At 35.3% G+C, this 27,117-nt stretch overlaps 4 protein-coding genes, 1 long non-coding RNA gene and 1 pseudogene across 5 annotated transcripts; 4 read left to right on the top strand and 2 right to left on the bottom strand.

Annotated features, from left to right (window-relative positions):
* Positions 1–937: 937 nt before the first annotated feature.
* LOC124448848 lies at positions 938–10,608 on the bottom strand. The gene is made up of 13 exons (XM_046999830.1): positions 10,395–10,608; positions 9,700–9,759; positions 9,485–9,559; positions 9,329–9,388; positions 8,424–8,546; positions 8,234–8,357; positions 8,060–8,164; positions 7,640–7,704; positions 7,269–7,575; positions 6,976–7,164; positions 6,769–6,904; positions 6,548–6,667; positions 938–1,172 (listed from the first exon to the last, which is right to left on the bottom strand). The coding sequence occupies exons 1-13, from the start codon at positions 10,473–10,475 to the stop codon at positions 1,091–1,093; spliced, it is 1,527 nt and encodes a 508-aa protein (XP_046855786.1). The 5' UTR covers positions 10,476–10,608; the 3' UTR covers positions 938–1,090.
* LOC124448856 lies at positions 1,008–3,142 on the top strand. The gene is made up of 11 exons (XM_046999834.1): positions 1,008–1,097; positions 1,169–1,228; positions 1,304–1,574; positions 1,643–1,761; positions 1,846–1,996; positions 2,062–2,134; positions 2,230–2,476; positions 2,568–2,594; positions 2,664–2,762; positions 2,847–2,942; positions 3,016–3,142. The coding sequence occupies exons 3-11, from the start codon at positions 1,455–1,457 to the stop codon at positions 3,125–3,127; spliced, it is 1,044 nt and encodes a 347-aa protein (XP_046855790.1). The 5' UTR covers positions 1,008–1,097; positions 1,169–1,228; positions 1,304–1,454; the 3' UTR covers positions 3,128–3,142.
* Positions 3,412–4,309, top strand: LOC124448867. Its single transcript, XR_006949285.1, has 3 exons — positions 3,412–3,469; positions 3,565–3,636; positions 3,740–4,309. It is a non-coding gene; the product is annotated as an uncharacterized LOC124448867 (long non-coding RNA).
* Positions 10,609–11,069: 461 nt separating the features above from the next.
* Positions 11,070–12,333, top strand: LOC124448126. Its single transcript, XM_046999136.1, has 2 exons — positions 11,070–11,616; positions 11,928–12,333. The coding sequence occupies exons 1-2, from the start codon at positions 11,249–11,251 to the stop codon at positions 12,313–12,315; spliced, it is 756 nt and encodes a 251-aa protein (XP_046855092.1). The 5' UTR covers positions 11,070–11,248; the 3' UTR covers positions 12,316–12,333.
* A 65-nt stretch (positions 12,334–12,398) lies between these two features.
* On the bottom strand, positions 12,399–14,366 carry LOC124448125. The gene is made up of 3 exons (XM_046999135.1): positions 14,083–14,366; positions 12,992–13,279; positions 12,399–12,812 (listed from the first exon to the last, which is right to left on the bottom strand). Exons 1-3 carry the CDS (start codon positions 14,364–14,366, stop codon positions 12,446–12,448), a joined length of 939 nt encoding a protein of 312 aa, XP_046855091.1. The 3' UTR covers positions 12,399–12,445.
* A 10,250-nt stretch (positions 14,367–24,616) lies between these two features.
* On the top strand, positions 24,617–26,753 carry LOC124448101 (annotated as a pseudogene).
* The last annotated feature ends 364 nt before the right edge of the window (positions 26,754–27,117 follow it).

Genomic DNA, 27,117 nt, shown 5'->3' with positions numbered 1-27,117 from the left:
CCATCATTTCATCATGGTTATACATACCATTTTCCGGTATGTTTTATAATATCTGAAATTTTACTAATTTTCTCATATGGTTTACACCATTGTGTCGCACAAACACGAAATTTTAAGTCCTCGTAAAATTTACTTGTTTTTTAGACATCATTTCATCATGGTTATACATACCATTTTCCGGTATGTTTTATAATATCTGAAATTCTACTAATTTTCTCATCTGGTTTACACCATAGTGACACACAAACACGAAATTTTAAGTCCTCGTGAAAATTTACTTGTTTTTTAGACATCATTTCATCATGGTTATACATACCATTTTCCGGTATGTTTTATAATCTCTGAAATTTTACTAATTTTCTCATCTGGTTTACACCATAGTGACACACAAACACGAAATTTTTAGTCCTCGTAAAAATTTACTTGTTTTTAGCCATCATTTCATCATGGTTATACATACCATTTTCCGGTATGTTTTATAATCTCTGAAATTTTACTAATTTTCTCATCTGGTTTACACCATAGTGACACACAAGCACGAAATTTTAAGTCCTCGTAAAAATTTACTTGTTTTTTAGACATCATTTCATCATGGTTATACATACCATTTTCCGGTATATTTTATAATATTAACAAGGGACTTGGTCGTGCAAAGAGCTACGGAAACTGGTTTTAAATATGGTTCTCTCAAGAACAGCTTACATCGGTAAAAACTATTTTTGTATATTTGTGAGTAACTAATTTCTGATATACAACGGCAGACCTCGTGAATTCAAGATTGGTTTTAGACAAGAAAGGAAAACAGAAGTGGAAAGTGGCTAGAGTGAGAGACTTTTGGCTTAAAGCAGAGAAACCGTTGTTTTGGCCTCCTCACATCCCATTTGTTTCGCCATCTGCCAGGATTAATCAACCTTCAGGTAAATCAAGTGAATCAATCTTCAATATTTTCATTGTTTTTATTTACATATTGTACACCATTCTCAGAGGATGATTACGATGAAGAAGAATTTGATGATAAAACAGAACTCTCGAGAAAAATTTTAAATAAGAAAGAACTGATAGAGATCGCTCTATCGTATGGAGAATACGTTCATGAAGTGAGTATTATTGTTGTAGATTTAGTATATAAAAGACAACTCACTGCTTCTCTTAACTTTTGTTTAATTAGTTTACTGGAAATGAAAAAAATGAAGAGACAACACAATCATTTGGTCAAGGAAGACAAGAGGTACACACTAACCATCTTTTAAGAAATAATATAAGAACATTTAAACACGAACTGCTATTTGCTTTTATTCCCAAGAAAACTAATCGAGATGCGAATGTTGGAAAAGATACGTATACAAGCGAAGAAGATAAAAGAAGTGATGAGAGCGAGAAAAGAGAAGATTTCGAAAACAAATTTGTTGATAACGAAGCTGCATTAAATAACATAAAAGAGGATGAAAGGGTAAATGAACGTCCAGGAAATTACAAAAAACAGCGTACCAAAAATGAACGTTTTTTTCTATACCCATCAGGAAGAGGATACACAATTAGTGAATTTACAACAGATGAGAGACATGTACGAAAAAGTAAGAAAACTTTTAGAAACTCACATTTATTTTTTTAAATTTCAAAACGATACCACAATCCATTTTAGAGAGAAATAGCTTGTATTGTTCGCGCAATGTTAAAAGACCCCCTAAAATATGTTGAAACAGCCTACGAATTGTTGGACTTAGCTGATACACATCAACATCCTATTACGAAAAATTTAAAGTATGAAATGCTAATGTTTATTGACTGATTGAACGGTTCTAATCTAAATGACAATTTGTTGATTCCTTAATAATATTTGAGTAGGTCACACGAAAAAGACCTCATGGGCGTTCCACATGATTACGACACAAGTTGTCCTGGAGACATTTTCAACGCTTTAAGCATTGATCCCAATAGACTTCAACTCGATTCATTTCTATACGGAGTTGCACATCAATGTCATTTGGCATCCGAAGTAATATTTTGCTCCGTAAATCTCTAAGTTTTTTTATTTATAAAAGAAAACACATCTTTTTCTAGCGCTCACGACAAACAAGTAAAGCAATTTCAAATGAAGAAATTATAAAAGAAATACAAGATTTCAACACTGAAGGTGAACATTCTCAAAATTCAAATCACGAAGAAAATTCTTTAATATTAAACAAATTTAGAAAACCTACATGACAAGCAAATTATTCCCTTTTTTAGAGGTTACCCTTACTAACACGCATGTTCAATGCATTGCTGGAGCACTTCGTGCGTCATTGGAAATATGGAGTCCCCAGTTTGAACTATTCCATATCTATTTTCCGTGTTTATGCCAAGTTACGGACAACGGAGGAATAGGCTACTTTAGTTTGACAGTTGGCAAAACTTTTCAAAATAGTTATGTATTTATGGAGCAAACATCTGAAAAGAGACCGACTAGAAGAAAAAAGCCAGCAACTACAATCAGGTCAATAAAAAATTGAATGTCTCATGTAAATGTTTCTATTGAATATGTGAAGAAAATTCCTGACGATAATAGAAAACAATATCTTTGACAGGAAAGAATGCAGTGAAGAGAGTGAAAGGTGACATTCATATATTGAAAATATTTGACAAAAAGGAAAACGACAAAGGTAGCATCAATGCCTTTTTAGAGTGAACTGTTTTGATGGCATTGTAATATACAAGAGTGATGTCGAAACATTAAATGGAAGCAAGTGGTTGTGTGATACCATAATTGACTTTTTTTTAAGGTAATGTGAAATGATTCAAATCTAACATATAGAAAGAAGCAATAAAAACTTTACAAGCTAACTTAAATTACATGAATGCAATAGGTATTACTGCAAAACGGCAGAAAGAAAAGACGATGGGGAACAATATTATGCCTTTTCTAGTTTTTTCCAACAGAAACTACTCATGAAAGGACACGTGTAAGTGTCCGGTTAAGATTTCACCCTAGATTCTAGAGATAATTACATGTTATAATATTTGCAATTTTTTCAGATCAAAGCGACCATTAGATCTTTCGGGATGCAACTTACATGGAGTGAGGAGATACACACCTAAGAACATGTATCAATATAAAATGATTTTTATACCAGTCTGCGACATGTAAGAATTTTACAAAGAAAATCAGTTTCTATAGTTCAATTCTATGAGATACTTGAGACATGATATATTTTAAAGGACACATTGGTGGCTAGTGGTCCTTGAAGTTTTGACAAGTCGTTTATACGTGTTGTGCAGCATGGGTTGGAAGAATAAAACTGTTGCTTCAAACATAAGAAGGTTGTTATTTCTATACATACTGAACTAACAGGTTGCCTCTTTTGATATGTACCGACATGTTTTCTAACTTCATAAACAGCTTTTTAACGTTAAGGTATCTCCAACACATAAAGAAGAGCAACAATGGCCAGACCACATGGGAAGCATTTCAGAGCCTATTTATGCGGATGTAAGTCGAGTAATTGTTTGACAAGCATAAACACATTGATCTATAAAGTCAATGTATGGATATGTCACAAACGTTGTTATTTAATCACCATTCAGGTTGCAAGGCAAAAAAATGGTCACGATTGCGGCGTATATTTGTTAGAGTTTGCAAGAGTAATAATAAAGGAGGTATTTTGTTATGTAGACATTTGCTGTCGCAAAATACGCAAATAATTTAAAAGCAACATATTCCAGTATGTGACATATAACAGATAATTTTATCATATTTTAGGGATGCATCAACTCATCGATAGAAAATATAAACAGTGAGGGAAGACGTACGCAGCTAAAAGAGCTTCTTCAGTCCCTGTAACAGTCGACCTGTTTACACACAATGAAAAACAGGCGTTATATAAATGGTCAATGCTCGGCACATTTGTTCAATTACTTCTTCATATAAACTCTGATTGTGTCATGAGGTGCAACATTACTACTACATAGAATAATCGTGGAGTAAATATATATACTTAATAACTAATGAGTACCAGCATTATCCATTGACGTTGAAAAGCTATAATATCGTGCGAGTTATGATTTCAACATTTTAAAAATTGATTTCATTCATTTTCATATCCAAAATTTTTCATTATGCTATAAATGCGAAAAATATGAAGCTGTTTGAGGACAAAATGTTACAGCTATACGTTACGCAGACATGTCATAAATATGACGTATTTTCTTTAAAATGATGAATTTAGAAAAATATTTCAACTGTTACTTAGACTTTTTTTGTTTGTTCCAAAGTGTTAGCATTTCGTTTCAACATGGTTCCCAATTAAATAATACTGGTTTTCAAATACTACTTATCTGATAATATTGCTGATTGCAAGAAACGTTTCCTCTCTGGAACATCCCGTCCAGGATTGCATTTTATTATGCGCAACATGTTTCTGTACCAAATATACAATTTCGAAAATAGCAAAAAGTTGTCATATTCCATGTATGAAACCATTGACGCAAGTGGCTTCATTACAGAGTTACACTGCTCTGCAGCTTGGCTGTTGTGCGTTTTTAAAATGGGATATCTATTAATATCGTATCCCTCAGAGCAACCTATAAGAGTCAAAGATATGAGTCGTTTCAATTTCGACACACTTAGCATAATAAAATACGAGTTTTATACCAGAATGGTTTCTCCAATGAAACTTGTCGACGATGAATTTGGATTTTAAAAAAGCAGGATCGCGGTTAAGGCAGTACTCGTGTAGTTTGCACGCGTTGTCATAGATCACTAGTTCAGGAGCTAAACATTATAAGTTTATTTGTTTACAATTGGGAGTAACGAAACGCTAACAATTTCACAATTCTCATAAAAGAATGAGAAATACCTCAAAAACTTCAAATTACCTTCAGAAAATCGAGTTCTTAAAATGGTAAAAGGAACATTGGGTGATTCATGATCGGGCATCACTTGAAAGCCGTAACAAATACCTAAAAAACAATAAAAAATCTCATAATTTTTCAATGAGGAGAGTTTACGGGATGAATTTTCCTGTCATTCTATGATCAAGAACATTAATGCTTCTTTGCCATACCGTGCGGACATAAAATAAGGAATATCCCAGGAATTAAAGACCCATGCTTCTTCTTTGAACGAACGCCTTTGGCACAATCATCTAAATGACCAGCTCTTTTTGTGTCAAGAACATAGTGCCCACGTTCAACAAGAGAAGGCAAAGATGGAAAAACCTAACTGACCATCACACTGAACTTGGGGAAGGTTGTGGGGCAAACGCTCACACCCGTTTTGGTCAGTAAAAGGACTGGACGCTTTGGCGACCATTTCCCCACACAAAACACGTATGGGGTTTGGCAGCTCTGCAAAATGATTGCAAAGACAAAACAAGAGGGGGACCTGTTCGTGCAAAGTTGTAAATCAGACAATGGATTGTCCTTTGGATTTGCTCCGTTGGCAATTCTGATCAACAAATCCTTCACCTCTCTCACAGGAGGTACAATTGCACAAACAGGTTTATCTGACGCAAGTGCTTTGAGAAGTCTTATGCAAGGTTCTGGAAACGTGACACCAAAATGTTCCTCTCTAAGGGATACGATTAGCATTTTAGGCCAGGAGATGAAATCTAAATAAACGAGCAATAGTAAAATAGCCTGTAAAAATAGCTACAACATGTTCTTAGCATATTGTACATCAATAAACAACTAACAACATTCATACTTCCGAGGTTAATTCCACGAGTTCGTCTTCTGTAATTTGGTTCTTTATAAATTTCTTCAACAACTCTCTCTGCCTCTTCCGATTGAGGAAGTTCCGCGTTCGAACCTAGTGTTGGAAAAAATCCGCCCCAAAATAAAACACATGTCCAGCTAGCCAATGAAAAATACACACCCAGAAAAACACTTATCTTCCATCCATCGTAGGGCCTTCTGGGAGCTACCTTACGAGGCAAGAAGGTTTTTTGGATACCAAGTGCCGTACCGTCCATAACAACTTTTTTCGGATGTTTTCCACAGATGTTACAATGAAAAGCGTCAACAAAGTCAATGTCAAGTAATCTAAATAGCGTAAAAAATCAGTGTTGTATCCAGCAAGGATTTTTTAGATCTATGGTTAAAAACCAATTAACATAGTTATTCTTAAAAGCGGATACAATACTGCCTGTTTTTGTCAACAAAATAAATAAGAATGCCATTTGATCTATTCAGTGTTGCCACTTCATAAGGAAAGTAAAATGATAGTAAATAAATGTTCAGACTTTCTTGGACATTAAAAGTAGGATAGTGTTTTCATTTTTTGTACCTCTCTATGTACCCTTTGTTGACCATTACCTACAGGTGGGAGCACCTCTGTGCACCTACACTCCCCACCCTTATCATAAATTCACCACCAATGAAATGATCAAATGCTAAACATACGTAAGTGCTACAGATATATATATATATTGGTAGCATACGTACTTTATCATTTATATTTAGCATTACAACAAAAGTTAATTTAAACAAACGAATATCCGATCAAATAAACTTTTAAATACATGTAACTCACCTAAAAATTGGTGCAGGTTGAAATAAAAAAAGTTACCTAATCATTGCAGTAACTGCCAGACGAAACTTGGTGTAAGTTATAATGCCAGAAAAATTCAAATTTCCTGACATAACTTGTCTTTGGACGTACGTCACGTAATATTTATACATGGGCAGGCTAAACCATTTAAAAGATGAAAAGATATTTTCATGAATTCATAATTAATCATGTAGATAAAAATGTTTACTTCATACTTGATAACTGACTATCACACGTACCTTGAAACCAAAAAATGCCTTATATAATCTTTGAGGACTGCATGCGAAATGGAAAATGATCCAAACCACAAGACGTTGTTCTCGATACCATCGTACCGCTTCTTGTTTGTGCATGTAGAACACGGTCGATAATACACTAAAAATTCACAGAAGATTGTAGTCGTGACACTAATACAAAGAAAGTAATAAATAATTCAGTTTACAAACCATTCACACAGTGGAAATCATAAAGATACGCCACATGACAGCCTTCCACATCCAGCCAGTCATCTGATACATCACGCTTATCCCAAGCAGCACCACAAGAGCAAGTACCACAAGCACTAGGTACGAATATCTTTGACCAGTTCATAGCCAGAAGCTTAGCAAAATGATTGGCATCATTCTCATCACAACCTGTGTGAAAAATGAGTATTGAAATTTAAATGACGATTCCATGTTTTTTGGCCACCCATTACACAAACACACATATATTATTTCCATTTACTACACTACTTTACCTATTTCAAATAATTTAACTTTTTTTTCACTACGAGTTGCCAACTCGTAGTAATTTCTCATTTCAGGTGAGGTTTCAAAAGCTAACTTAAAATATGCTAGCTGCGAGTCGTCATCATCTTGTACGATTTCCAGCGCCTTCCCAAGAGTTGTAACATGAATGCAGAGGTAAGATGAACAATTAGAACATCTTAGCTCTGCTTGAGGTAGTGCTACTTTAGAATAAGTAAATGTGCACACGCCCCATTCGCGATTGACTGGTTTTACAGCAATCCAGTTGGGACCACCACTAACGGCTTTAAACAAGTCCTGTAACATGAAAGGAGCTATCGTAGAACATATTATAATTTAATCAATGACTGCAAGTAAAAACCTCTTTAGGAAACATTCCACAGTATGAATGATCTATTGGGTCAGATGTTCCTGATTTTTCCACAACTTAAAAATTAAAAACAAACATACCATCAATTTTATGCAAAATTACTTTTTCACAGGTTGGCATGATATTAGCATACTGTTCTCATATAGCAAAATAACCACCATTCTGCATTATTACATGTTTCTGATGTAGATCGTCCAGGTTAGTAGAGTCCTGAAAATGACTGTTATTGTTGGTGTTGACTGACTTTCTACAACCTTAGTGGTAGTCATCTTCAAAAATTTTGATCTGAACATCAACACAAACAGTCCTTCTCAGGACTCAACTACCTGGACGACCTACATCCACAAACATGTCACGATACTCGAGTTCAAACCATTTACTTTATTCTGCATTATGAGAACAATAACATACTCTTGAAAAAACTTGATTCTTGTGAGGTTATTCCCAAATTTTCATCATAAGTCTCCAAAAATCTTTCCATTGCCAATATATGTAAGCATTTTGGATAGCTTACAACTATTAAAAGAGTATTCCAGAAGTTAGTGCTTAAATTTACAATTAGTCATTTTTAATAATCTTGTATACCTTTATCTGTACTTAAATTAGTATTTGAGCTAAGGGCCTGCACAAATTCCAGTTGCAATCGATCACATGAACATCCATTTGCACGATAATGAGGGTACCGATGAACAAACACATATGAAGTGTGCTTAATTAAATGTAAAATATATATGAATATAACATTATAAAATACATTCACTACTAAGGAGCTCACCATAATTTTTCTTTTCTCCACATTATAGTCAAGAATAGCAAATGATTGATGTTCCCCCAAATTTGTTACTGCAGAAAATTGAAGCAATAACCCAGTATAATGCAAAACAGCTGCAATATTTTTCTAGAAAAAAACAATACATTTTGTTGGGAAGTTAAATTCTTTGACTCAAGTTTAAATTTTTCAAGAGGGAAAATAACTCCAGTCAACAAGTGGTTACAGTTTTTCTTCTAGGCAGAGAACGGAAATTACATTCATGATAAGTTTCATATGAAAACATTGTATGCCAGGGTTAGAGTGGTCAGTGTTAACACGCATATGTGCTTCCTAGGTTGTGGTAGGGTTCTTTCTGTGAGACCAATGCATGTTATGAGTGTGTTGTTTCTCCTAAAGTTTTACATTATCTTGGTGATTATTTGAACAAGTTTCCATTAAGGGAGAAATATTTATCTTGTTGACATAGTGATTATTGAGTCATGAATAAGTTGTTATGATTGTCAATAATGTTTGATTATGAATGCTAACTGAAGTATTTAAAGATTTATTTGATATATAATATTTTATGATATGCTTATTAATTTGAGAAATGAAAAACATGATTAAGGTGTTTCACTATAAACATTACTCACAATAAGCTTAGTCAACTTATAGTCACTTTTATATATTTATACATAAACATTGTGTCCTCCTCATGATTACCATATACATAGATGGTAACCCTGCACTTTGGCAGAAAGTATATTATTGCATATTATAGGTGAGGATCACATTAAATACATTATAGTAGATTGCATCAAGCATAAAATCCTGAGTTAAGTTTTAAACTATTAAGATTTCATCTTATCTGTGCTACTTTATTTCATATTGCTCTGAGCACTATATTTGTATCTGCAAGTTGCACTTACTTCATCAGGTTGAGATTTGTCGACATCAACGGTAATAGTTTCATCAATATTCTGGGAAATCTAAAGAGTTTATAATATTACTTTGGCTTTCTGACAAGCATAAAGAATTTACTGTATTACTTTACAGAAACCTGAATAATTCAACTAAAAACTAACCAGATGCAACGGTTGTTCAAGAGTGATGTTTGACTCAACACATTCTTCTAACAATGGATGATCATCATGCATTTCCTAAGAGAAAGTTTGCAATGCTCCATATATGATAAGTAACATATTTAATTTTTCATTTCACCTAAGGTTCACAACTTTAATGCAACACATCCCACACAGATATTTCAGACTTCATAATTTTGAGATACTTAGAGACTAACCACATTACATTCCACTTCGTAGTCTTCGTTTGATTTAGATTGACTGCTATGAGGGGCCATCTATTTTGTGATGAAACAATGTATTATAAGTTGTCAACTAAAACATATTTCACACATATGTTTACTACCACTAAACAATTAACTTGCAATAGGAAGAAAATGTATCTGTTGCTGCTGGTGGGCTTACAACAATCAAGCTTAAATGCAACATATTTCCTTCTTACCTTTCTGTACAAGCTTTCGTTGAGCATGCCAAAATTTTATAAGCAACATAATTGTACTAATATGTACAGAGACCTTGCAGAGAGCAAAGTAGGAAATCCAAAATAGTTCACAAATTCCAAAGTCAACTATCAATTCTTGCACATTAGTGAATATGTTAAAATATTTAAACCAAAGAGGGCTATCTATATGTATTTGAAACAATGTATACCACCACAATTATCATCCGTAGATAACTCCCCTACAAATGCAAGTGAATGAATGGCTTTAATAATTTCACAATCATAAGCATTATGTAATACGAAAAGCAGCTTGATTGTTTGTAGCCCACCAACAGCAAATTTCCATCATGAAAGTATATGGATGGAGAGTATTATCTCAAAGATCAGATAATGTGGTAGTTGAAATGAAACTTCATTTCTTAAGTTGAAGCTGAAATTGAGTTACTTGAAACAAATTAATTTTTATCCTACCGAATCAATAGGTGATCGTCGAGGGCCTCGAGTGTAGAAAAACGTCTTTGAACGCTTAAATTTTTTCCCAAAACGATACATTTTTTTATTAACCTTCGAAACTCCAATAGCCAATTTGTTGTTAGGAAGTTACTACTCCATGTGACTTTGATTTAACGGAAGATATCAATTTGCATTATCATATGAATTAAATATCTAGTAGCAAATCTACTACAAGTGTAATGTGGCACGCATACCACGTGGCCTATGAGTGCCATAGTAATTTCTAGTGTTTCCACTTCATTATTGGTCTTATTTCATTTCTATTATTTTACAATTATAGTTTTGTTTCAGTTTTGTTTTGTTTAATTATTTTTTTTTAACAGTTCAATTATAGTTTTGTTTCAGTTTTGTTTTGTTTAATTATTTTTTTAACAGTTCAATTATAGTTTTGTTTCAGTTTTGTTTTGTTTAATTATTTTTTTAACAGTTCAATTATAGTTTTGTTTCAGTTTTGTTTTGTTTAATTATTTTTTTAACAGTTCAATTATAGTTTTGTTTCAGTTTTGTTTTGTTTAAGTTTGGCTTTTTCTCCAAATCAGTTCAGTTTTCCAAAAATAAACTGAATCAATCATATGCCATGGCCTATGAGTGCCATAGCCCACAATTCCCTGTAATTCTTACCTCATAAACCCTATATTTCCATATTACATGAAGTGGGCTCTATACTTTATAAATATGGCGGAACGCATAAGGAACTCTGATTGGCACATGATTGGCCATATTCGCACGTGGGATATATTTTTGAATTTTGATTATTTATATTTATTAACACTTTGAAATTGCTACCATTCCGAAGGCTGTTTCTCTAAACTATGTCAAAACGAAATTTCAAAGAGTATTTTGCAAAGTTTAAGGAGCGAATCTCAAAAAAGAGAAGAAAAGAAGAAAAAAGTTCCAAGTCGTACATGGACTATATCACAGTTCAAAGATTGTCGTCTCATGTCGAAGGAAGGTATCAAAAATACGCAAGGATTGGGCCGTTAGCAAGTGTTCCTTTTGGTGGAGAACCAACAATCGAAAATATTAAAGAGGCATGCAAGCGCTATTTCAACGTGGAAGACGGGTCGTGCTGTGATGTACTAGCTGGGGAGAGAGGGCCATCTTGGACTGAAACGAGTCAGATAAATAACTGGAAGGTAATCCATGTTCGTTTTATTGAGGGAAGTGATGAGAGCCAATTGTGTGTCATGAAAAGCCAATAGAAATCAGTTTCAATCAACGGTGGAAATCTCATGAGACCCCAACGAAAAAGCCTCCATCAATATTCACGAAAATTGCAGCCTCTGTTCCTCTGAGTGCTATGCTTAAACTTGGTAAAGTTCCTAACTAGTGCATTCATTTGCACTGCTTTTCTTGTGTGCTCCTCAATTGATTTAAACAGCTGCTTAATTTCCCCAACTTTTTCTTCTCGAACTCTTTTTAGCACATATTTTCCTGGCTGCAACCCTGATATGGGGGTGGCAATGTATGCATCTCTGCAACCTCCACTTGGTATGGTCATGTTCTAAATTACACAAATGTTTACTTTGGAAGGCTTTATAGTGAGTTTGTAACATTGGAAAATTATATAGAGGGTGAATTTCAAAAGTATGTGAACAACACTGGTGAAGTTTGTGGGAGTTGTGAGGTAACACTCAAGGCAGAATCATTCTGTCACTATACCTATGAGAAGTCTGGACAACAACTAATGGTTTTGGACATCCAGGGAGTAGATCATAGTTTGTTTGATCCAGAGGTTGCAAGTTCAACTCTTATTGATGAGATTGACAGGACAATTTTCTTTTGCTGTGGCAACCTTTCGACAGATGCCATTGATAGGTTTAAGGTAGAGCATGTTTGCAACAAATTTTGCCTTATGCTTAAGCTCAAAGAAATGTAGATAATATAGTTAAGTTTTGACTGACATTTTAAATCAAGTTTGATTGACAGTAATAATGTTTTTGTTCAAATTACTTGATTAAGTTCAGTTTTCAAAATACGATTTTAATAAAGCGAGTTTCTATTGTGTCTTAAAAAATATTCACATCAACATGACTCTTCAAGTATAAATAAGCTTCCTTAGCATCATTGGGATTAATTTCATGTATTTGGGGCAAATGCTTCTTACGCTCTTCACGAACAGCTGGTCTTAAATAATCATCATTGTCTTCCAAAACATTTGATAACTCAGAAACCTCAAGCAGTTGTTCTTCTGTAATATCAATTCCACATTGTTCACCACCATACTTCTCTGGAAAATGGAATATGTGTTCTGGAATTCCTGCTGGCAGTTCTTTTCCTCTCTGTTTACGTGTTCTGTGGTTATTCCAAACACACTCACGAAAAATATCTAGTTCCTTTTGAATTATTGGGATGTATACATAAGCCAGTAAGTCTCTTTAAGAAACAAGTAGAGTGTTTGCATGTTGTCAAATATATTGTATCAGTACATACAAAGATATAATACATTTCTCCGGATTTTACCATTTAAATTTACAATTAATTTCTACAATTTACACAAAAGCACTAACATCAGGCATGACTTGAAATAAAATGCATGCAATTATCATAAGTACCTGTCATTTTGATCACTGGAATCATAATCTCCACTTTCAACCAAGCATTTAAGTTGTTCCTTAAAAAACCTTTCCATTCTCTCAAGAAGATCCCTCCACCACCTTTCAATCTTGTTTTGAGTGGAAGGTCCATAAATTATAGCATCTAAAGCGTTATGCAAATCACCTCGTAGGAAGCAATGAATTGTTGCCATGACATCAGTTTCTGTCCCTCTGTCTAACCTTAATGTTTGTGGCAAAACTGGACAAAAAGATAATACAGACTTTAAAATTTTGATTGTATTCTCACTATTTTCATCCAGAAAACATATGGAACATAAAAAGTGAACAATATAAAATTGAAATTCAAAATATCTTACCCTAGCCTTAAACAGATATTCAAAATAGAATCGTCCAATAACCAATGGGTTGTTGTTAGTTGTCCACACTTTCAGAAAGTTAACCCTGCCACTGTATACATCAAGTCCACCATAGATGCACAAAGGAAACATAGATTTCTGATAGCCACAAAGCTTATCATGCCCATCTAAGGACATTGTAGAGTTTGATCCCTGTTATAATTTAATAAAATGAAGGCTCAAGTTAGCAGTTTTCAGAAGTGGCATTGCTAAGGGGAGATACATGCCTCAATAAAATTTTGTTGTCCACCCTCAAGTGCTCCCTCCTTTAAACTTTGAAAATCAAATTTGCATGGTGATTTTTTACTACAAACCTCTTCTCCACCCACATAGTGCAAATTGTTGTGCACAGAAATTTCTTTTAGCTTGTTCCTTACACCACTCATCAAATGGTAGAAACAAAATACTGGTTTTTAGAATAAAGCTTAAGATGATGTAAATTTTCATCACAAAAAAGCCGCATAGTTTTAAAGAAATACTAGGAATATCCTGAAACAAAGCAATTAATATTTTACTTATCGCAACACAAATAAAATAAGATGGCTGACTTACTCGACTAACAAACGCGTTTGTCCTACGTGGTCGTTTCGGTTTTCCAATTCCACCTCGTGATTGCAGTCCTTCTGGGTCAGCTTCACCCATTACAGCGTAAACTAAGTCGCGTGAGACATTGAGTCCATGCACCTCTCTTACCTTTGCTGAATTGCCCGATAACCTAGAAGAACGCCAGGACCGTTCAACTCCTTTTTGACAGCTGTTTTAACGTCTTCCAATGCAATGTCGTAGTTTGTGTATTTAATATTAAAATGTTGAAGCCTGCGACTTAAAGTGCGAATGCTCCATGCATACATGGGATAATCTGCAGACATAAAGTCTAGAATCTCTTTTCGTTTTAAATTTCGCTGTACATATTTTTCAAGATCATGTCTCATCTCTTCATCATTTTCCCAATCAGAGTTCCTTATGCGTTCCGCCATATTTATAAAGTATAGAGCCCACTTCATGTAATATGGAAATATAGGGTTTATGAGGTAAGAATTACAGGGAATTGTGGGCTATGGCACTCATAGGCCATGGCATATGATTGATTCAGTTTATTTTTGGAAAACTGAACTGATTTGGAGAAAAAGCCAAACTTAAACAAAACAAAACTGAAACAAAACTATAATTGAACTGTTAAAAAAATAATTAAACAAAACAAAACTGAAACAAAACTATAATTGAACTGTTAAAAAAATAATTAAACAAAACAAAACTGAAACAAAACTATAATTGAACTGTTAAAAAAATAATTAAACAAAACAAAACTGAAACAAAACTATAATTGAACTGTTAAAAAATAATTAAACAAAACAAAACTGAAACAAAACTATAATTGAACTGTTAAAAAAATAATTAAACAAAACAAAACTGAAACAAAACTATAATTGAACTGTTAAAAAAATAATTAAACAAAACAAAACTGAAACAAAACTATAATTGAACTGTTAAAAAAAATAATTAAACAAAACAAAACTGAAACAAAACTATAATTGTAAAATAATAGAAATGAAATAATACCAATAATGGAGTGGAAACACTAGAAATTACTATGGCACTCATAGGCCACCATAGAGGTGAGAGTTTCAACAGTCTATACATGGCCAATATCCTATCCACTCTTGCGTGTCCACACACGTGTACGGTAGCCGAGGAGAGCCAATACAAATTAATTAATGTATTTATTGTAGAAACTAAAGATCAATGAACAAGAATTGTATGTGTTTGTCAATTCTTTAAAAGTTTCACAAAATATTAACTGCTCATCGCTTTTGAGTTATGTAATAGTATATATATATATCACGTGATTCGAGAAAAAGCTCATAATTAAAGATAAAATTGGTAACAGTGACTGTGTTAAAGTGGAACCCATTTGAGTTCAATCAATTAAATCAATCAAATAAAAAGAATTTTCAAATCAATCATTAATAAATATTACCTTAAAAACAACAAATATCTGTTTTGCACTTGTTATTTTACAAGATTATGTTAGATTATGACTACAGCTGTCATAATCTGTGTCATGTTACTATTATGTAAATAGATTCATCACAATGTGAGAGATGTGAAATGAACAACTTTTAAAGATAATGATTTTGTCGTTAGTTTGTCTACAGGCTATTACTGTACTTTAATTTACAGCCTATGCTTCAAAAAGGTACTTGCAAATAATTGGTTCAACCCTTACAAAAATAAACTATAGTTTTTCAAGTCAAAAACTATAGTTTTGAAAACTGTAGTATTTTGGAACAAAAACTGTAGTTTCGAAAACTATAGTTATATGAATAAACTATAGTTTTCGGAACTATAGTTTTGGGGATACTAGAGTTATAGAAAATAAAGTTTTGGGAGAACTATAGTTTTACAATTGATAGTTTTGTTCCCAAACACTACAGTTTTCAAAACTATAGTTTTCTGTGAACTACAGTTTTCCAATGAATCTATGTTATAATGTAGTTGATTAACTAAGGGTTACATAAACAGAATTTAGCAAATTCCATGTACAGAATCTAGTAGTACACATTATTTTATAAAGAATTCAATAAAACCATGAATCCACGATATTTTAATTATACATTGTATTTTAACCAGATAAAAATATTCACCAATTTTTTTCCTTTATAGAAAAATATCATTAAGTTGTATGGATAGAATTAATAGAAAAATATAGTATAGACAGCTAATGTTACACTTAACAGGATTCGTGTTGTTTTTTCCATGCTTGTTCCTCGTTATTAAGTTTGAACTTTATAGCTTTTACAACATCTTCTTCTATAACCTGGCGTGACATATTTGAATACTTCACACTCATTGCATGCTCTAGAAAAAAGAAAGAGGAATAATGTCCACCTCAACTCTAAAGGATATTTTCTGATGGATCATAAGGTGGAAAGTCAGCAAAAACAAAAGCTAATAAACTTGACTAGGTCTTCAATACAAACACAAAGTATCAAAACAACATAGTAGTTCACAACAGTAAGTTTAAAATATTAAAAGATACATTAAATTGTTGAGTCATGCTCATAAACCACAGAAACATGTTATGGAAATAGTTTGTGCGTAGTTTGGTTTACCAATGTATCCGTTCCCACACGGCTAACAGCCAAGGAACAGTTATTGATGTTAGTTAAATTTTCTTATGTACCATATATAGCTTAAATAGAGGAACTATACCGACCAATAATAATATTTGTTATTTGTAATAAAGACTATAAATACTGCTCTGTAAAATAATAAAAATCAGTGCGATCAAAAAGTTCACTCGTGGTTGTTACTGAAGGTATAGAGTATATTACGAAAAGAGATATGGCGAGTAACTCGAACTCAACATAAATTTTCATTATTACCACTTATTGTCCCATACAAGACATGGCACAGGGGATGTTTGAAAAATATACTATGTCTGCATAGCAGAACATGTAAAAAATAGATGTTTACGGCTGGTCAAAGGTGCTTGAAAATGCAGAATCTAAATATTTATACTAAAAAAAGTCCATGAAATGTTTGAAGTTTAATTTCAACGGTACTCAGTCTCAAATAAACATATATCTACTTACAAATTAAAGAAGTAGTGTATGTGGGATCAAGCCGAGGCTTCACCTGACCATTTTTCCATTTTTGGCCCTTGTAGCTGTGGGTAGCCATGTGTTCAAGGGATAAGGTTGCCCCCATTAAGTTAGCAACATATGATCTAACTTTCTTTGCCACGATTCTTTTAAAGACATGCTTTTTGACAACCAAATATGGTCCCAAAGTGACCTGAAATAAATTGAAGAATAACAGCATGTGAAATTTATATTACTGGAGTTGCAAATGTTCCATCTCCAATTAAATGGAGCTATTTTATTTACTCAAAGTGTTCATGAAAAAGAAACCCTCAGTTACGATTCTAAAAACAAACGTAAATAATTTTAAAAAGGATTGCTGCACATTACAACTCTAATTATGTCCATTTGATAAGTCAGTGTTACATAATTAATTAATTCAAATAGATCTGTTTTAACTGCATGTTAGTTTATCAACAAAATCTAATGCTTAGTACCATTTAAAGCTAGGTGTTGTATTATTGTTTTATTGGTATTGGTCTCCCTGTGCCACTATCTGCAGTACTTCAGACCAGCGGTACTCATATATATATATATATATACAAAGTGTATAACAACGTGCCCTCCCGGCTATCACCATAGTAAAATGGTGACTCCTGCACTTGGGACACAGGACGTACGGTTACACATTGTATGGATTGTATTGTAGAGTCGCCAGAGAATGGTAAATTACAACAATTATTTAACTTTATTTAAATTCTTCAATATGGAAACGATATTGAAACCGCAACGTCTCGACTTGGACCCAAATTCGCCGTCAGCCGCGAAAGAGTGGAAACATTGGCTCCGAACGCTCAACAACTTCATTATATATATATATATATAATCCGCCATATTATTGTTTTGTAGTATTTTAAGTAGTGTTTTAAAGTTAAATAAAGCCAGAGAATGGTAAATTACAACAATTATTTAACTTTATTTAAATTCTTCAATATGGAAACGATATTGAAACCGCAACGTCTCGACTTGGACCCAAATTCGCCGTCAGCCGCGAAAGAGTGGAAACATTGGCTCCGAACGTTCAACAACTTCATTCAAGAATGCGGCGATAAAGCCCCAAACAAACACCGTACTCTCATCAATTATGTCTCTCACAACGTTTACGATTACATCGAAGATTGTCAGGACTTCGACTCGTCTATTGAAGCACTAAATAATCTGTATATCAAGCCTCCGAATGAAATATTTGCACGTCATCTACTTGCTACAAGGCGCCAAAAGCCTGGTGAGTCGCTTACAGAGTTCCTACAGGAACTTAAAAAGTTAAGCAAGGATTGTAACGTCAGAAGTGTGACTGCAGAACAATATAGGGAGGAATTAGTCCGTGACTCATTTATTAATGGTCTTCTATCACCACTAATCCGCCAACGACTTCTGGAGAACAGGCAACTCGAATTGAAGACGGCGTTTGATCAGGCCAACGCGTTAGACTTAGCCCAGAAAAACTCTGAAGCCTATGCTCCAACCGAAAACTCGGCAGCTTCTATTTCTACTGAAAGTGGTGGTGAGGATCCTTTACCAAGTGATAACCATGTGTCAGCAGCAGTCAAACCCCAAAGAAAATGTTATTTCTGTGGCGGCCCTATTCACAATAGAAAGGAGTGCCCTGCACGCAGTTGTGTCTGCGACAATTGTGGTAAAACTGGCCATTACGCTAAAGTTTGCCAGTCTCAGGCTGTAAAAGGGACTAAGACTACAGCATCAATAAGATCTGCCTCACTCTGCTCCACAAGTGCCGCCTGTCCAAAGAGCCTTATGCAAGCATCCACCAAAGTCAATGTCAACAATACTGTTCTTACTGCCCTTGTTGACTGTGGGAGTTCAGATAGCTACATCAACGACAAGGTAGCTAACCAGCTCAACCTCAAATTACTCAAGTCAGATGACAGTTTGTCTATGGCTCTCACATCACTTAAAGCCAAAGTTCTTGGCCATTGCTTTGTTGACATCCAACTAGGCCACCAGTGCTATTCATCTGTACGTCTAGGGGTACTGAAGGATCTCTGTAGTGATATCATTCTTGGCCAGGACTTTCAAAGGGAACATAAAAGTGTTGTCATTGAGTTCGGTGGGGAAAAGCCCGAACTTAAAGTACCCAACGGGGTACCTGTATGTGCTCTTGCAGCGGCATCTATTGAGGAACCATCCCTCTTCGCTAACCTCCTCCCCGAATGTAAGCCTATCGCAAGCAAGTCGCGGAAATTCAGCAGGGAGGACCAGGAATTTATCAAACAAGAAATTAACCACCTACTCGTTGAGGGCATAATCGAACCTAGCACCTCGCCCTGGAGGGCTCAAGTCGTATCAAAGGACCCAATACAACGACACAAGAAGCGGCTTTGCATTGATTATTCTCAAACCGTCAACCTCTACACGGAACTCGATGCATACCCGTTACCCCATATCGACAACATGGTCAACAACCTAGCTTCATATAGAGTCTTCTCAACGTTCGACTTAAGGAGTGCCTATCACCAGGTACCGATCAAGAAAGCCGACCGAAAATTTACCGGTTTCGAGGCCAATGGTAAGCTTTACCAGTTCTGTCGCATCCCCTTTGGAGTAACCAACGGCGTCGCAGTTTTCCAAAGAGCGATGGACAAGTTCGTAGAAGAGGAGGGCCTGAAAGATACATTTCCTTACCTCGATAATATAACTGTTGCAGGCTACGATCAGTTCGGGCATGACGAAACGAGGCTGTAAAGCGCCGAAACCTCACTCTGAATGAAAACAACACAGTAGAGTCCAAGTCTTCTATCAATCTACTTGGTTACTCTATAGGGAATGGTGTCATCGCCCCAGATCAGGAAAGGCTTCGTCCACTTAAAAGCTTCCCTCCTCCCGAAAATTCCAAATCCTTGAAAAGAGTTATCGGTATGTTTGCATACTACGCAAAATGGATACCAAACTATTCTGACAAAGTACAACCGCTACTACAAGCAACCTCATTTCCACTTGATGGCGATGCCCTGAATGCATTCACAATGCTGAAGGAGGAGCTGCAGAAAGCGTCATTACACTCTATTGACGAGAGCCTCCCCTTCGTTGTAGAGACTGATGCTTCAGAAACTGCCCTGTCTGCTACACTAAATCAAGGAGGCAGACCTGTAGCGTTTATGTCCAAGACCCTCCAAGGGGGTGAGCTCCACTATCCTGCGGTAGAGAAGGAAGCAATGGCCATAATTGAAGCTGTCAGGAAGTGGCAACATTTTCTTGCAGGCAGACATTTTACACTCAAAACCGATCAGCAGTCAGTCGCCTTCATGTTTGACAACCGAAGACGCACCAAAGTAAAGAACAATAAAATCCAGGACTGGAGGCTAGAATTAGCCTCTTTTAGCTACACCATAAAATACCGGCCCGGTAAGGATAACGCTGCTCCCGACTCATTTACCCGGGCTTTCACAGCTTCCATACCTGCAGCTAGCCTTACTGAGATACACGCTGCTCTATGCCACCCAGGAGTCACTCGATTGTTACATTTCATAAGGTCGAAAAACCTCCCTTACTCTACAGAAGAAGTTAAGAGGGTGTGTTCTACTTGTAGGGTCTGTGCTGAGCTCAAGCCCTAATTTTACAAACCACAGCAAGGAGTCCTCATCAAGGCTACTCGACCTATGGAGCGACTCAGCGTGGACTTTAAAGGTCCACTACCTACGACTACTAATAATCCCTATATGCTAACAGTCGTGGATGAGTATTCACGCTTCCCCTTTCGCCTGCCCAAACATGAGTTCATCAACCGTTATCAGATGCTTGGATCAGTTATTCACTCTGTGTGGGACGCCAGGCTTCATCCATTCAGACCGAGGTGCCTCATTCATGTCCCAGGAACTTATACCTCTCTCAGAGAGGCATCGCCACGAGCCGAACTACACCCTACCACCCGATGGGCAATGGCCAAGTAGAACGCTATAACGGTATAGTGTGGAAAGCTATTCGCCTATCTCTCAAGTCAGCAAGCCTGCCGGACAGTAAATGGGAAATGGTACTCCCTGACGCACTTCATTCAGCAAGGTCTCTCCTCTCCACTGCCACCAACTCAACTCCACATGAGAGATTTTTTGGTTTCCAACGCCGTTCGACACATGGTACTTCACTTCCCACCTGGTTACAGTCCCCCGGACCGGTTCTGCTCCGCCGATATGTGAGAACAAGCAAGAATGACCCACTTGTTGACCAGGTAGAGTTGAAGGAAGCTAACCCTACTTATGCCCATATTAAAAATTTGGACGGCAGAGAATCAACGGTATCACTGAGAGATCTAGCACCATGGCCCCCAGCACAAAATCACACCATCCCTACCACCGTGCCGAATATTGCAGAGGGAAAGGACCAGGCACATGTTCCGGCTGAGCATCAAGCAGTTGAGAAGGAGAGTATTTCAACTGAATTGGGACAGCAACATGCCCCTCTGAGGCGCTCAGTGCGTGTCGTAAAACCACCAACCCGTTATGGTTTTGAAGACGAATAGACTCTAAACTTTGAACTCATAAGTGTTATTATCAGTTCTGTTTAAGGGAGGGAGAATGTTGTATTATTGTTTTATTGGTATTGGTCTCCCTGTGCCACTGTCTGCTGTACTTCAGACCAGCGGTACTCATATATATATAATCCGCCATATTATTGTTTTGTAGTATTTTAAGTAGTGTTTTAAAGTTAAATAAAGCCAGAGAATGGTAAATTACAACACTAGGTGCAGACAAAACACACCATTTCGGGGAGAGAAGTATCTTCAGTTGTTGCATTTGAGCAATCCAGAGGGCTTTCTTCCAAAATTTAGTTGGTTTCATTTGATAGTCCATTGATAGAGCTCTCAAACACAGCAGTTGGTATGGGGAAAGGTTTTCTTCTGGAAGATTTGAAATGTTTGAGTAAGAGCTACTTCTCCCAGATGAAACTGGGGTGAATCTATTCTCCATCACAGGCAAACCTTCAATGGGTGACAAAGATGGGGTGGACGGACATTTACTGAGGGAAATTCTGGTCAGAAATGATCTTTGTGGAAGTGACCTGGCCAAATCGTCCAAGGTACAAACATATCTTCCTAACTTTTTTAATGAAGTTCTTAAATCTATAGATTTAAAACGATATATCATAAGCTTCTAAAGGTTGATGACACTACGTAATATTGAGTTGTTGCAGTGTGCGAATTAACGGTGTGCAATGTGCAATTTGCACATCGTTTTAGCTAAAATCAAAACAATTGCACATTACTTTTTCAAACGATATGCAAGAAACTTCTTTATTGATTATTACCACATAAATTGAAGTAAATTTTCAAGCTTAGTCTTTACTGATCTTTACTTTACAAACGAGTGCGCTGCACGACATTAAAATCTATGTTGACACAATGTCATCAAATTTAAAGACGTTGTCACTGAGACTGGGAAATCTGTCAACAGTCTACATGCATGGTCTTATATGCTTATGACAATAGGGGTGTAATACATTATTAATGTCAATTTTTGCATTTGCGTTGTTTTGTAAACCGTTACGTACTGTTTTTGGCATCATAGCTATTTCGATTATTTTCAGTAAAATCGGGAAACATTTTGATTTTAATTCTTAAAACAAGACAAAAAAACTTTAATAAGCGAAATTTGAAGAATAAACCAAGAGAATTTTGATTTTAAATAAGCCTAACGTGAGAAAAAGAAGCCAAATTTGGCGCAAAATATTAAGTAAAACTGGCAACCTTGATCAGCCATACTTTTTGCTTTTACATATTGCTTGTAATAAGACATAAATATGTTCTTTATCGTAAGTAAACATCAACGATGTTACTTTTAATAATCAGAAAGCAAAAGTATATTCGGTTATTCTCTTTTCACTTTTGTCTTTCTTGCCATTTTCGTCGAAAGGTTGTAGCTACCAGCAAAGTTAATACAGTAAAAAAATAATTAAAGTCTTTCATATGTTTCAATTCCAGTGCATCATTAATACAGTGAAAAAAATAGATGGAAACATCAAATGCTGACTCGTTTGATTACTAGGATGATGGCCAAATGGTGAGTTCATTGCGCTGTAAAGTTTACACAAAAAAAGAGGAGAAAATAACATGCGAAAATTTCTCTCATAATTTTATACTGGGTCAGCGGTTGTAACGAAAAACACTGTCGTAAATCATATGAATTTGTTCACGTTTAAGAATATTAATTTAGCAACTAGCGCTATATAATAATTAACGTAAAAAAAATGCACATCGTTTTTCTGAACTAATTCGCACACTGGTTGTTGTTTTTCACCCAAATACTGAAATTCAAATCCAAAATATACTGAATAGAACAAGCAATTTACAAATTTCTCCATTTTGGAAGAAAAAAGTGAAAAGCAGAGAAAGCATTGATTTGAAAATACAAATGAAGTAAATTTTCCTCAAGCTCACCATTGCCATTGTCAATTTGCTCATTAAGTCTTTTGATCTGATTTTCCAGAATTTTTACCCTCTCTTAGAGTTCCAAGGCTTCTTTTTTATACTTGCATTTATCATTGCAATGTGCACTACCTTCATCTGACTGACTCTTCTAAATAATCAACAAGAACTTAGGCAATATTTAACAATATTTTCCTTTTAGTACAAACTATTAAAGTGTACTTTACTAACAACAAGTACAATATATTATAATGATAAATCTCAATTTTTTAATTTCATAAGCCACACTGATTGAAAATTCTTTTGTATGATTGCCCTATACAAGCCTTACACTGTACAATGTTTGCATTTTGAAAGATTTTTCACTTAGAAACAAGAAATGAATTTCAAATTAACAGCATTTTATGATTAGCGGGGAACATATCATACAGTATTAATTTTTTTAGCATTTAACCAAACAACATCCAAATTTTATTCTGAAAACTGACCTTAATTCCCTAGCATTCCTTATTAAAAATAAAATTGCATAATTTAGAGATAAGAATAATTAGTGTTATCATTGTGTATAGTACATACCATGGTTAATCACTCTTTTATAAGTGAAGCAAAACTGGCTGAGCAGCAAGCCTCTGTTTTCTTTGCCCTGGATGTCTTTGCCCTGAACAGCAACCTTCATTGAAAAAATTCTACAACAGACTAAAAATACTAACCTGAAACCTCTATTATCTCTGCAGGAAATTTCCTCGACTTGCCGTTTCCCTTTGTTTTTCCATTGCCCCACATGACTAACGTTTTAGATCCTTCAAGTTCATCTTTGTCTTTCGACATATTTTCATCCTAAAAAATGATGTTAGAATATGGAATGATATCCCATGTATTTTCGTTGTAAAAATTCACCAATGCAAACGCCATATTTTCGAATATTATGGCTGAAAAAGCTTTTTCAACTCGTAAGGTATCTTTGCAACAAGCAAAAACATGTTAATCAGATTGAAGATCAAGGAATCGGATAAAGATTAAGGATTTCAAATTAACCCTCCCAGTCTCCCAATGCTCTTGTCTAAATCTAAACAGAATAGTTTGAAACATTGAAACAAAGCAAAGAAAAGATTTTTGTTTTTTATAAGTTGAGGTAAGCCTGGTGTTTTCCGGGTTTCAAACACCCACGTTAAGCATTCATTAAACTACAGTGAAGTAAACATTAAAAATGGATTATGAAAATACGGTCGAATTATGCGAGAAATACGAAGCAGTTATGCTTCTCAGTGGAGTGGGAGATGCTCTAGGTTATAAGAATGGTTTGTGGGAATTCTGTTACAGTGGTACTCAAATTCATGAAAAACTAGAAAAACTCGGAGGATTTGATAAAATTGACATTAAAGGATGGAGGGTTAGTGACGACACTGTACTACACATTGCTACAGCAGAAGCGTTGGTTTCTGAATGGGCAACAACGGAAGAGTTATTGAGCATTATGGCTACAAAGTACAATAAGACATGTGCTGAGGATATGTGGGAAAGAGCTCCTGGTCAGACCACAACAAAGGCATGTTTTATGTTATGACCTCTTGAGGAAAAGGTTACATAATACCATTTAATGAACGAGGTGGCGGATGTGGTGCAGCTATGAGATCCATGTGTATAGGTTTGATGTTTCCTTGTGAAGATCAAATTGAAATGTTAATTGAAATTGCTGTTGAAAGTGGAAGGATGACTCATAATCACCCCACAGGTATTCACCTTTCATAATAAAGCAACGATTTCAGATCATGTATCAATTATCAAGTCACTAATGTCTAGTGTTTTGTCTATCAATAAGTTTTGCTTTGTATAAAGTTTGCTAGGTTTTCCTGTTATCTGCATTTCTTTTCATTTTAACAAACCTTTATAGTAATTTAGCTTTTCAATCCTTTTGCTTTTCTTGGATGTTTTACCTTCAACTCTTCCTTCGATTACTTACTTGAACAAGCCATTACCATGAATGTTTCATATCCTTTTATCTAATATCAATTTATAAATGAAATAAAAGAAGGTTGACCTTAGGTTTGCATAAGTCTATGCAATCCATCATTTTCTAGAACCACATCTCAAATGCCTCCATCCTTCTAACATTGCTCACTTTAAATGACCATATAGAAGTCTTCTAAAAACTGTTTGAATTGCCATTGCTGTTCTTGCTTTTATATCTTCACTACTACAGCCATTGAGTGCAAGCGGGGCGAGTGGCTGAATGGTTAATGGCGTGAGCTGTTAGCCAGAAGGCGTGGGTTCAATCCCAGCTCGTGGCACATTTGGCAATGTGTCTTTGAACCTAGCCCGGGTTGACCAAAGCCATGTGAGGGAAATTTGGTAGAGGAAACTGCGTCCTCGGATGGACTGTACCTGCATCTGTAATGTTGCAGCCTTGTCACACTGTGTCACGCTGATATCAGCGTTGTAGTGGCGTGAAGGGTACGAGTGATTGTAGTCTGGTCAGCTGCCTTCACTATAATTTCAGTAACCAGGATGTTTCACTTCGTGGAATCCTCATACGTCGAAATTGACGGAGTCCATTATTATTATACATTGAATCCATGATCCATATCAAAATGCTGCTATTATGTAAATAGGGTCATCATAATGTAAGTAACTTGAAATTAGCAATCTTTAAAGATAATGATTTGAATTATAGGTTATCTTGGGGCTGTTACTGCAGCTTTATTTACAGCCTATGCTATACAGAAGATACCTCCAAAAAAATGGGGAGCAGGACTTTTAAGTGTTTTACCCAAAGTTTGGGAATACATTGAGAAGGTTGGTCGAGATGTAGAAGAAAACAAGAAAGCTTGGGGCCACTTTCAAAATAGTTGGGAGTCATATCTTGAACTATGGGGATTAACCAATAGAACGAGTGAACCAAAGTTTCCAGTGACATATAACATACCTGAACATGATGCTTTTTATAAATCTGTCAGTTATGCAGGTTTGGGTGGGTCCAGTGGTCATGATGCACCAATGATTGCTTACGATGCTTTGATGATGGCAAAAGATTCCTGGTTTCAATTGTGTTCTTGTTCTATGTTTCATGGTGAAGATAGTGACAGTACAGGAATATTGGCTGCAGCATGGTGGGGTGGTATATATGGTATGAAAGGTGCACCTCTTGGAAATTATAGGAACCTGGAATATGGTCTTAGGCTTATAGAGCTGAGTAAAAATATACTGAATGCATTGAAAAAAATTAGAAAATGACTGGATAATTTTTATCTAACATAATTTATGTCATAAAATTCTGTCATCCCAATATACTTTAGTATGTTTGTGAATCATACAATAAAAATTACTACTTGATTATAACATAAAAACAATTTACTCTAGAAATAAAGTCTAAAGGACAATGTCAGATTCAGGGCATGTGCAGTTCTAAGTTTTACTTACGATGATTCCTGGGCTGTAGAGTAAGTTTATTGACTAGATAAGAGTGAAAACATATATAGAATAGGACCATTTTCATTTTATTTCATAAAATTCAAAGTGCAAACGTTTTGTTCAGTACCAAAAATACCTTTTGAGGGAGAGTGGAGTTGACTTGGCAGGTGGAAGCCTTACTCCTACTGTCTATGTGTTAAAAATAGGCTTAACATAATTTGGAAGGTACGATTTTCTTTGAAACACATAGCTACCAAAGTGTAATTGTAAAGCTTTGTCATATTCCATCTAGAGTTTCAT

The sequence above is a fragment of the Xenia sp. Carnegie-2017 genome, unplaced genomic scaffold (assembly GCF_021976095.1).
Source record: "Xenia sp. Carnegie-2017 unplaced genomic scaffold, XeniaSp_v1 HiC_scaffold_23, whole genome shotgun sequence".
Taxonomy (NCBI): Eukaryota; Metazoa; Cnidaria; class Anthozoa; order Malacalcyonacea; family Xeniidae; genus Xenia; species Xenia sp. Carnegie-2017.
Note: the sequence above shows the minus strand (reverse complement) of the source record. Positions and strands in the feature narration are given on the sequence as shown.